The sequence below is a fragment of the Coffea eugenioides genome, chromosome 4 (genome assembly GCF_003713205.1).
Source record: "Coffea eugenioides isolate CCC68of chromosome 4, Ceug_1.0, whole genome shotgun sequence".
Taxonomy (NCBI): Eukaryota; Viridiplantae; Streptophyta; class Magnoliopsida; order Gentianales; family Rubiaceae; genus Coffea; species Coffea eugenioides.
In genome coordinates, this window is record NC_040038.1 from 3,569,461 (window position 1) to 3,581,270 (window position 11,810).

General features: G+C 37.7%; 3 protein-coding genes across 3 annotated transcripts; 2 read left to right on the forward strand and 1 right to left on the reverse strand.

Moving 5' to 3' along the window:
- Window positions 1-255: 255 nt before the first annotated feature.
- LOC113767920 lies at window positions 256-1,207 on the forward strand. Its single transcript, XM_027312123.1, has 2 exons — window positions 256-603; window positions 746-1,207. Exons 1-2 carry the CDS (start codon window positions 256-258, stop codon window positions 827-829), a joined length of 432 nt encoding a protein of 143 aa, XP_027167924.1. The 3' UTR covers window positions 830-1,207.
- Window positions 1,208-2,219: 1,012 nt separating this feature from the next.
- Window positions 2,220-3,684, forward strand: LOC113768287 (triphosphate tunel metalloenzyme 3-like). The gene has a single exon (XM_027312571.1). The coding sequence runs from the start codon at window positions 2,408-2,410 to the stop codon at window positions 3,029-3,031; it is 624 nt and encodes a 207-aa protein (XP_027168372.1). The 5' UTR covers window positions 2,220-2,407; the 3' UTR covers window positions 3,032-3,684.
- A 1,738-nt stretch (window positions 3,685-5,422) lies between these two features.
- On the reverse strand, window positions 5,423-11,810 carry LOC113768174 (P-loop guanosine triphosphatase YjiA). The gene is made up of 10 exons (XM_027312431.1): window positions 11,211-11,810; window positions 10,324-10,389; window positions 10,022-10,202; window positions 9,624-9,820; window positions 9,331-9,381; window positions 8,828-8,919; window positions 7,867-7,991; window positions 6,960-7,051; window positions 6,706-6,810; window positions 5,423-5,714 (listed from the first exon to the last, which is right to left on the reverse strand). The coding sequence occupies exons 1-10, from the start codon at window positions 11,541-11,543 to the stop codon at window positions 5,577-5,579; spliced, it is 1,380 nt and encodes a 459-aa protein (XP_027168232.1). The 5' UTR covers window positions 11,544-11,810; the 3' UTR covers window positions 5,423-5,576.

Sequence of the window (11,810 nt, forward strand, 5' to 3'; positions counted from 1 at the left end):
TGCATCATTTGTGGGAGGACTTATCGTCCCTAAAACCAAACTTGTGTGATTTTCATGCACATGCATGCTTTGTTTCAGCATCATCTCCATTGTATTGTGTACGTATATACTAGTTTCTTTCGAATTCAATAGCTAAACGTTCTCAATTTCCACGCAAGTTCAGGCAGAGTTGTCATGACCACGTTGTGAGTGATTGCAATCAAGGGAAAAAAGAAAACAATAAGAGGGTTTGATCCAGTTGCTCTGGATTTTGGCATGTCAGGCAGCAGGAGCGTTACTGCTCAGTCACTGGAATTGAGGGTTTTGAATAGAAATCATGCGTGTGAGATCTCATCAGATACAACTAGTTCTGGGAAAAGGAATCACGAGAGGAAGATGCACGTCAACAGCAAGCTAGTTAAGCAACTGGACCAGAGATTGGGAATTCTTGAAGATGAAGGTGAAATCCTCGAGGGAGAATTCATGAGAAGCATGCAAGAAAGGGCAGAGTTAATCGCTGAGGTTCGCAATCACTTTGAGGATATGCATTATTATTTTCGTCTCAAAAGCCAAGAATGCGGAGACATTTCCTCCCAAGGAGCTTTGACCATTGAACCTCTCAAGGTAATGCCTCGAGTTTCCTTTCCCGTTCTTGTGTCGTGTACATTGATGCTTGGTCCTTCACTTCCCCCAAGGCCCCAACCCACAAAAAAAAAAACAAGAAAAAATCAGTAATTTTGTCATTTTTTCCCTTCGTGATGCACAGAAGGAGAGGAGCATCACTTTTGACCAGAACCCTGAGTGCCCCTCGTCAGCTCAGCCAGTGAATCCTCGGGGGTATTTCTCGTAGGGCGCGATTTGAGTCTAACTTCATATATCGTCCGGATGCTTTTGGGAGACGGGATACTCTAGGTCCAGAAAAATTAGTCTGATAAAATTGGGATACTCCCTAATTGATTTAAAAAAAAAAAAAAAAAAAACCAGAACCTGAGTGCTCAAGCAGGACCCAGCTAAATATATGACCAGTTCCCAAGCATATAAAATAGTATACTAGTATTTGAGGAATATTGAAATTCTTCCAAGGCCATGGAATTTTGCCAAGCTTACTCAATGTTTTGCATTTTTGGCATCACTTGAGACTTGGATGTCTAAAAATTTCTGTTCCAGATCTCTTCTATCAGTTGTACCTTTAACGAGCTTATGAATTAAATAACGATCTGTTCAAGAATTTTGCTCCTAAGACCTTTGTCTCAATCAGATTTAAATCTAAGATCTCTAATTTTCGGAATTTTTAACTTTAACCACTAGGCTGCTACACTATTACTTAAAAATTATTAGTTTTAATAAAATAATACCTTGTAGTATCAATTTATGCCACAAATTTTTATCCCCCGAAAAAAAAATTATGCCACACATTCCAATCATTGAAAAATCTTTAACAAATTTTTATCTAAAAGAAATCCTTTTGAATCAATTTACAATAAATTAACGCTTTATGCTTTCAACTTATTATGCTTTCGTTAAAAAAAATCCTATAACAATGCCAATCAAGGTTTCTAATACTGTGACATATGTCAAATTTTCTAAGGTTGTTGAGTTACAATTGATGCTATTCAATAGTTATTGTTTGTTAAATTCAAATCACCAAATCTCGATATTTAATCATTCGTTGTTCTCGTGCATATAGCACGAGACATAAAGCTAGTTTTAGCTAAAAGAAATCCTTTCAAAACTCTGAAAATAGTTACAGAGTATAAGTGAAAATGTTTGACCGCTGGAAAGCAAGATTTCAGGTAAGTGTTCAAGTGTTAAAAAGTGAATTTCAATAGTATCTAAAGCTAATAAAAATTTGAGAATTGAGAAATAAGTCTTATAAGGGTAAAATGAATACTTTATCAGCGAGTAATAGTTATGATTCACTTTTGAAGATGCCCAATTAAACAGGACAAGAGGCGAAACTATTTGTCAGAAAATTATTTGGATCGATTTTATATAAGATGCATAAGACAACTTTATATACATACGATATAATTCATTTTTAATAAAGTATAATTATAAAATAAAATTTTATATACCTCACACATGATATTAAAAATTATATATAAGATATAATTTTAATTTTTTTTTTTATCAAATCTTGACATGAACTTGAGACCGTTCCTGCCCCGCCTCCGATTGGACGATAGAGGAAAGACTCCCAGTCCTAGGAGAATAGAATAATATTCTACGTACTTAATTTTTTCTGCGCACCAAGCATTTGATTCCGAGAGATTGGAACTTTTTCTGTAGGGCGAGAACCGCCACATATTCACATATCCATCACCCATATCCCCCGCTGCTCCACCAGTCACCGTCCTAATTCTTCCCCTACTTCACCACTAAATCGACTTCTGTTACCAACCACCACCTCCAGCGCCGCCGAATCATAATGGAAGTAGAAGTAAAGCTCCGTTTACCAGACTCAAACGCCCACCAACGCCTCTCCACTGTCCTTTCACCTTTCCACCTCAAAACCCACGTCCAAGAAAACATTTTCTTTGACGGGCCTAACTCTGAGCTGGCCACCAACCTCGCCGCGCTCCGCCTTCGCTTCTACGACCTCGACTCCCAATGCGTCCTTTCTCTCAAAGCAAAGCCAGTGATGTCCAATGGAATCAGCCGCATTCAGGAAGATGAAGAGCCCCTCGACCCTGTCATAGGCCGAGCTAGCGTGGCGGAGCCGTGGCGGCTGTTACTCATGGCCGATCATTCTTCACAAATAATGAAGAGAGTGAGAGAAGAATATGGAGTTGTTGGAGATGATAACAAGTGTTTGGTATGTTTGGGAGGATTTAGAAATGTGAGAGCAGTGTACGAATGGAGTGGATTAAAATTGGAGCTTGATGAAACAAATTATGATTTTGGGACGTGTTATGAGATTGAATGCGAGACTTCTGAACCTGAAAGAGCTAAGAATTTGCTTGAGGAGCTGCTAAGGAGTAACGGGATTGAGTATTCTTATTCAAAGGCTAACAAGTTCGCCATTTTTCGGGCTGGAAAGTTGCCTCAGTGAGTGCCTAAATTGTAACTATGTATTCTTCCATTTTGATATAAGCCACTCTTCCGATACTATTAGTGTAGCTAATGATTAATACTAAGCTTTAAATTCTTTTTCTTTTTTTTTTTCGATGACCAAAGTTTGAAGCTTTGGATTATTGCGGTACTAGAGTATATTAAGGTTTAAAAAGCTCTGGATTAGTTGCTATATCAGTTGAGCAAATGGTATCTCTCACTGAACAGTTTGGTCAAGTTAAACTTGCATGCATTTACTCATAATTCTTCCCTATGGTTTAGTTAGCTGGGGCCGGAAGCAGCTCTCTGATCTTATACAGTTTGATATGATCAATTATGTCTAACAAATCTTGGTTGTTGAAGGAGACTGTTCGCTTTTTGTTTCTAGAAAAATGGGGAGGGAGGGAGGAAGATGCATACTAAGGCTTTAACATGAGCACATAATATGATTCCCTGGGAAAATTATTCGCATGATGAATCTAACAGCAAAGATCAACACTGGGAGAAGTACGAGGAACTAGTGGTGTTGTTATTTTCTGGGTGAAGGTATTGAAGTGTATAGGTTGAACGCTGCAGGAATCACCAAGTGACATGTATTTAGAATAATAAAACCTCTGCATATCTGTAACTTCGTCATATATTTCTTGTTCGGCCGCTAATCTCTATTCATCTTCACCTTCCTTTTGCCTGTCCCATAGTCTCATGTGGGCTTCATTACAAGCATAGCGTTGTACTTAAAGATATAGATGCTTTTCCATTTCATTTCCTTCTTGCCGCTTTAGTCTACATATGGCAGTAGGTTTGTTGAAGAAGTTGCAGGGGTTAGATAAAATATATTTCCGAAGTTATACCACAATGGTGACTCTTTTTTAATTTTTTTTAGTTGTAAAAAAATTACTGTAGTAACTTTTTGATTTGATGTATGTAAGATACAATGATGGTTGGAAAATGTATTGTTAATGCAAGCAAGTAACATACCATCCAAACAAAATATCATCTTGTCCATAAGTAAGTCGTCTTCCTTCAAATAATGCTCAATTTAACTGATGAAGCCACGAAGGGAAAAAAGGGTGAGGCATCAGAAGAGAATTAAAGTTACTCAATTTTTCTTCTTTGCTGTATGCTTGTCTTCCTCATCTTCTTCATTGTCGTCCTCTTCTTTTTCTTAAATTGCCTTCAATCTAAAAGATAGAAATTCTAGATTGTCAAATAAAAAGAAAATAATGCTCCTAGAACGGGGGTGAAAAAGCCAAAATAATCCGCATGGAAATCGCTGTAGCATTTCTTGCATCTCTGACCTAGTGTATAAGCAGCGAAAAAAAAAAGTTTCAAGAAATGATAATTCTGAACTGCTTATCCAAGCAAATGCAGAATTTTGATGTAGTAATCAAGGTTAGGAGAACAGACATCTCAAGAAAGCTCTTCAGTCACTATTTAGGATAACATATAAGAATGGAGTGATTGGATTCTCTAGAACCTTTTAAGAACAAATATACCACAGAGAAGCAACGCCTTCTAGGTGAAGTGCAGAGAATGTACCATGAAGAAAAGCCAAAGAAGGGACTCTTGAGCAGCCAGAGCTGAACCGACCACAACAGTGCAGACCATTTTCTCCAAAGCAGCTCTAGAAGAGCAGAGACTTTCGAACTCCATTTTCCTTGATATCTTTTTGTTTCTTTTGAGCTTAGACCGGAGACCAGATTAGAAAGAAAGTTGTAGTTGTGGTGGGTTGGGGTAAAGGGAAACCAGAGCGACAAGAGTCCTTTGACGTACCCTGAAGTATGGACTGAGGAGATAGAAAGGGCTATGGGCCATTAACTTCGGATGTGCATGGATGGGAGGGAACATCAATTTCTGGGTGAAATTTGGCTTTTCGTCTGCAAATTGCCCCAGATCTTGGTACCAGTTACCGCTCTAAGTCTAAAGCTGGTCGAGGTCCATTTGACCGCCGGTGTCATGAAGATCCCAAGGCAACTCAAGTCATGAGCATTTACCATTTTTGCACCCCCCAGGAAATAGAAGCTTAGCATCATTTTAGCGGCAAAACTAATGGAATAATTTATTTCACATACGCTTATCTGCACAATGTATGTCTGAAATGCTTTAACATATCAACCTTTGGTGGGTGACCAAGATTGCAATTTTTCTGTTACTTCACTGATGAAAATATTCAAGGATGGAAAAGCTGAAACAGGTTCAAGACCAGATTTGATATCCACTAAGATTGGCAAGTTTTACTAGGTTTGCTCAAATGAATTGGTAATCGCTCTCATCCGTACGCCTTAGGAGTACAAAATTGCTAATGACCGCCGGGACTACAGACTAGCGGCAGCTTCATTTTACAATATTACCATGAACTCGCCGGAAACTTCAGGAATTCTAGAAAAACATCGAAAGCGAAAGAAGATGTGGACTATTGATTGAATCTGCATGAAACTCAGGCTTCCACAAGCATATCAGAAAATTTTTTATAGTTTTTATTGTTTTCACCACACACGATAAAATAGTTAACTCGTTGTTAATTACTAGAGTCTTAAGTAGTGGAATCACAATAAACAAGCCCTAAAGCCCTTCTCCAGCTCCTGTGCGTCTAAGTTCTTTCCTATGAAGACGATCTTATTTACTCTTGGTTCATCTGGGAGCCATGGTCTATCCGGCGAACCTTGGAATATGTCATGTACTCCCTGTTAAACAGGATAATAGTTATTACAAACAAGAAGGTATGCCGATCATAAAAAACAAGCATGCGATAAAAGCCCAAGACTGAAAAAAATAAACATACAAGAAAGCATTTGCTAAAGAAAATTGGGCACTGAACATGTTAGCACCATACCATACTCCACTCTACTCTTGAAAAAAATGCTTCAATCGACTCCATATGTGACATTGTCCTATGCAGAATTCTAAATTAAACCATATCTTCCTACTTGTTAATTTCAAAGCAGCAAGCTGAAGAAAATTATGTTGTCATTAGACCCATCTATGTGCTTGGCCTCATTACTAATGATGTAGCTAATGACTCCTATTTAGGTACTAATCCGGAAAAAGAGCAATCCAACTGGAGCTGTAAAACTTTAAGCTAACCCAAATGCAGTAGTAACCACATCCTGTATATTATTGCGAGATTGAACATTGCCTAATGCCCTAACCAATTGCTTCGGTTAACTTGGGCAGAGAGTTTACTCAGCAGCAGGTAGCTAACAAGTAGAAAGAATATTATCTTTAATAACTTAAACCAAAAACTTCGACACTTGTACAAAATAAATTAAAGATCAACTTGCAATAAAAGCCATCTCAGTGTCCAAAAGGATGAAATGATGAATAGCATCGAGTTATTTCCAGGAAGTTACAAAGAAAAGCAGAGACAGTCATTAGTAAACTAGTAATTGGTGAGCAATGTGACTGCTGCTTTTCCTTCCAAATGTTTCCCCTCTATCTGAAAACCATGTTGGATCAGCTCATAAAATTTTATTCCAAGTTACTCGTCATTTTTTTTTCACCAAACCTTTTCCAGAAGTAGTCATATAATAAAAAGGGGTAAAGCATTATGCTTTTTCCCCATCTAAACAGAATTGGGCTTGTTATGCTCCTAATTGCAAATTTACTGAGAGAATCATCTAACAAGTTAGAAATATTCAGAGAAAACTCATAGCATTCTGAAAAGAAGTCAATCACCTGGAAGACAAATCGCTCATTCATTCCATCAACTGACAGAAGACCTTTCATACGGTATATATCCTCGCTTCGTTCCAATAACAATGTACCCAGCCAAATGTTAGCCTGAGATATTGAAAGTAAATGTTTTTCAGTCCATCAAACTCAGCAATCTCATCTTGCAATGAATATATTGAATCAATACATATTAAGACTCCCTAAAGCTGGAAGATCAATTAGAATAAGACTACCAAATAAATCACCAACAAACAAACCTTCTCAAGATCTAAGCGTCCTTCACAAACTATGCTGACAGAAGAAACACCAGGGTCATGAGTGTGATCATGAGCAAGGTGATCATGATGTTCTGCAAGAATATCCACAATAATTCAACAAGCGATATAAGTGAATGATTTCCAAGATGCTAGCTATTAGCATCACCACTAGTAAGCAAAATAAAGCATATCGAAGTAATCAATCTCGAACCACATGCTTACAGATACATAAAAGAGTCAATAATGCACTATCAGGATACATAATTGGAAGCCAAATAAGAAATCTGCCAAGTTTCAATCCGAAGTCTTACTATGAGCGTTACTCTCATTGTAGGACAGATGACACTACACTGGATGGGGTGTGCTGGGAGCAACAGAAAGCATGACTAAAGTTGAAAATGCCCACATTTCTATGAGTTTCAATTAGCAGCAATCCAACGGCTCTAAGAAACTCAGACATGGCCAAGGATGTGGAGCATGTGGTTCTCTTAACAAAAAGACATACAGATAGAATTCCATATCAACCTATAAAGGTACTAAATATTCAATAAGGAAAGAAAGCCATGGATTCAGGTTGAAACAAAAGAGTTTTTTTTTTGTGTTTGTGGGGGGGGGTCTCCCAGAGAATAGCAACTCACTCTCCAGATAATGGATGGTAAACCTTGCTGGACAGAATTGGCGACAAATCACATGACTAAGCAAAGGACAGCTTATGTTTGTGGCATAAATCTATCTAAGCAGCGGCAGGAATCATCTTCAATAACTCAGATGCATGCTAACTCTAATTTCTACTCATAGCAGGCCCATTTAACTCTGTCATTACTGCGTACCTTAAGTAGTGCAGACTGCAGAATAATGTCTTAACTTAAGCTATTCCTAATATCTAAGAAATGTAGGGTGGACTTGCCGTGTTTATGGTCGTGTTCATGGTCATGTTCATGTTCATGTTCATGATGATGGTGGTGATCGTGGTCATGGCCATGGCTGGTGTGATCTTCCTTAGAACTTTCAGCATCGACAGCAGTTTCAATTCTGCAGTAGCATTAACAAGTTCAAGAAAAGAACGTCCATCAGATGAATGCATGAAGGCTTGTATTCTAAGCTCCAACAACAACAAATTTAACACCTGATCATACCCGACAAGAGTTTAAAGTAATAAGGAAGGTTAAATTGAAATATGAACAGAATTAATTCTGAAACATCAAAAAGGTGTTCAACATCTGGATACATTGTATGAGAGCAGAAAGTGCCTTAGATCAAAGGTTTATATGCTTCTATCTACAAACACCAAAAACTAGTTCATTATATGGCCCATCAATTGTATTTTGAAAAGTATCTTTTATTATACAATTGAAATTTGGGAAACTTGAACGGGGATGTAAATGCCATCAACAAATAATTCTAGTATAGTAAAAACCAAAAACTCATCTTCAGTGTATTCAATAGCGATATATCAACATAGTATTTCAAGTATGGAGGGCAAACTCAAGCAAGGGGCTGTCGAGTCAATAAAAGAAGAGACAACCAAGAGTACATAATTCCTCAAATTACAGATTCAAAATTTTTCTCTATTATTTTCCCAAAATAGCATTTATGCACACAAATTCATCAGATTAGCTAAAGTAGAAAACTACAAGTTACATTCACTTCTGCTGAAATCATGGAAAGAAACCCCAAGTTTGTTTATCCCATGACAAGAAAAAGAGACAGTGATTATGCTCAGACAGTATTAGTTAAGACATTTTGCAAGAAACAGAAACCATAAATTGGGAGATACACAAACAGATGGCCAAAAAATTGATAGAGTCAATAACAAGAAGCAGATAGGCGTCGGAACCATTCTAAAGAAATATTAAAAGAAGTACAACCTTTCCAAGTCAAAGCCTCCAATTCCAAGAACATAATCCAAATCTACTTTCCCAAACTCCGTTCGCTTAAGTTGAGCCATACGGTTAATGTTCTGTCATCAACCATAGCAAACTTTAATCAAAGACTTCACAAAAAGATGCATCTAAAATATGGAATACAAGAACACTAGAATGGCTCCCCCCCTCCCAGGCTCCCACACCCACCCACTCCATGCCCCAACCTCCGGGCTAAAGCAAGGTCTAAAGAAAAAGAAAAAGGGAAAAAGTGCTAAAAGAAAAGAGAAAGAAAGAGAAAATCCACCCTTATCCTCTGAACCTCTCATCTAAAATATGGAATACAAGCTCAGTTGAATAGCTTCCCCCACCTCCCAGGCTCCCACACCAACACCCACCCACCACCACCCCCCCCACAAACACACACAAAGGAGGGCTGAAGAAAGTCCTAAAGAAAAAGAAAAAAAGGAAAAAGTGCAAAATGAAACGGGAAGAAAGAGAACACCCACCCTTATCCTCTGAACCAAAGAGGCAATATCTCGCTCACCAACAAGATCAGTCTGTAAGCAACATAAAAAGAAATATTAGGCAAGATATACAGGTGCAATTATCATAGAAAAGATTTAAGATTTTCAGTATAACCTGCCATAATCTTTTTCAGAATAGACATAAACTATCTAAGGAACTTAATATAAATTCAAAGTGCAATCAAGCCCTGAATACGTCTTGCAGCCTAGGCATTTGACAGTGGGGGAAAGTGAAGAAATGGACACTGAACATTGCTAATTAAGAAATTGTCTACCTTGTTCACTATAATACGGTCAGCATAAGCAATCTGCTCGACTGCCTCATTAACTATGCCTTTAGGTTTGACTTCATCAAGGTGAAAACCAGCGTGTTTAGCATCAACTAGTGTTACAACACCATCCAGCTTAACATCATTGAAAACCTGATCTTCAGCATAAAATGTCTGAATAATTGGTGCTGGATTTGCCAATCCTACAATGTAGCAAGAAGCATTTGCACTTCAGTCATGGATACACTATTGAAATACAAGTGCAACGTCAAAGATCCAGTACCAGAGAAAGAGTTAAAAATATCATTGAGAAATATAATAAGCAATTCTTTTTGTCTCTATTACCAAGTATCTTCACCGCATTACCAACACAACACAAAAGTTCTACTTCCTTTGATGCTTACCTGTAGTCTCTATTACAATATGATCAAATTTCCCCTTTTTTCTGTTTACCAATTCTGATATCATTCTCACAAGATCACCCCTTACTGTGCAGCACAGGCACCCATTGTTGAGCATGACAATGTCTTCAATTCCGTCCGCTTTTGCAGCAACTAATGAACCATCAATATCTACTTCACCATACTGTAACCAAGTAAGTAGTTGTAAAATAGTCAGTTAGATAATCTCAAACAGTTTAAATCCCATTTCAAAACAAAGTCAGAAATGTAGATTATCACGATGAAAGGAGGGCTAGATGCCATACCTCATTCTCAATAACCGCAATTCGTTTTCCATGATCAGCAGTCAGTATATGGTTCAACAATGTAGTCTGTCCATTACATTGAATTAAATAAAATATTAGTAAGTATCCACATGTTCAAGCTAAAAAGTAAATTAAAATAATAAATAATAAAAAAATATGTGTAGGTTTCAGTGACACAGTGCATCATGATGATTACGATACATAACAACTTTGGAGGCAAAAAGGGAAAAGAAAAATATAGCCTTCAGTAGGGCAATGTTCTCAGACTGAAGTTTCCAAACTGTCATCACCAAAAAGGAAAGATACATTAGGAATTATCACATGAAATAGAGTGAATTTCCCTCATTTTATTCCTCATTGACATTATCTGGACAACCAGAGGGGCAGACCTAGTGGAAGTAGCTGTTGAACTAATATTCACACCTTATCCGTATATTGAACAAGACTTCCAAGAGTAACCACGTTGCTCCAGAGCTCACCCTAGCATACGATATCCAAATCATTATCTTTCTAACTGTACTTTTATAGTTATATCGGTTGGCCGAGTTATTCTTCACACTTGACTTGGAACTATCGCTCCCTTCACGGCCTTAAAATTTAAAGTAAAGTAAATTTTTTCATCATTTGTACACTAACATAAAAATTACTACAAAAAATCCACCAATCAAGTCCCAATAAAATTTCTAACAGAAAACAAAGTGATTTTTTTAAAATAAAGGTCGCAACTTTGGCACTTAATACTGGATTCTAGCAACAATGCATCACGAGTTTCTTTACTCTAACATTCAAACATCAAACAACAACTATAAAGAATTGCTCGACGAAAATCTCTACACAAACATCAAACACGGCAGCCAGAATCAAAGAATCCCAATATCCCGTGTTACCTTTCCAGAGCCCAAAAACCCAGTGATAATAGTAGCAGGAATTCTATCATCAGGAGGAATCTTAGTCAAAATATCAGAATCCTCACTCTGAGGTGTCGAAGTAGTAGCAGCGGAGGCAATAAATCTGCGGGAGAACCTTTTCGCTTTTGATGTACAATTAATAGACACAATTCTTGAACGAACTGAAGAGCAGATTGAGTAACTCTGGTTCACAAAAACCTCGTTTTTCCACAACTGAGTAAAGACTGTAGCGCCAAATCTATTGAGAGGAGCTGGTTGCCTCTTGGCTAGGCCCAGAAAGGTAGTTGCAATATCTATGGACATTGAAGCCATGGATAATATTCCTCTAGTATTTCTTCTATGGATTTTTTAGGGCGTTTTCTAGTGGTGATTTTAGGGGTCTGTGGGGTTTTAGAGGGTGAGGTTTTTCTGGATAGTGTGGGGTTGCTGTGGGGAGATGTAACCGAAACAGATATATATTGACAAAAATAATTTATGGGTTTCAAATAAAAATGGGAAAAAATCCTGTTGGATCGGGTCCAGCACTCCAGTCTGACAGTCGTGGTAACAGAAATTGTACTACGACGCGAGGCTGGGATG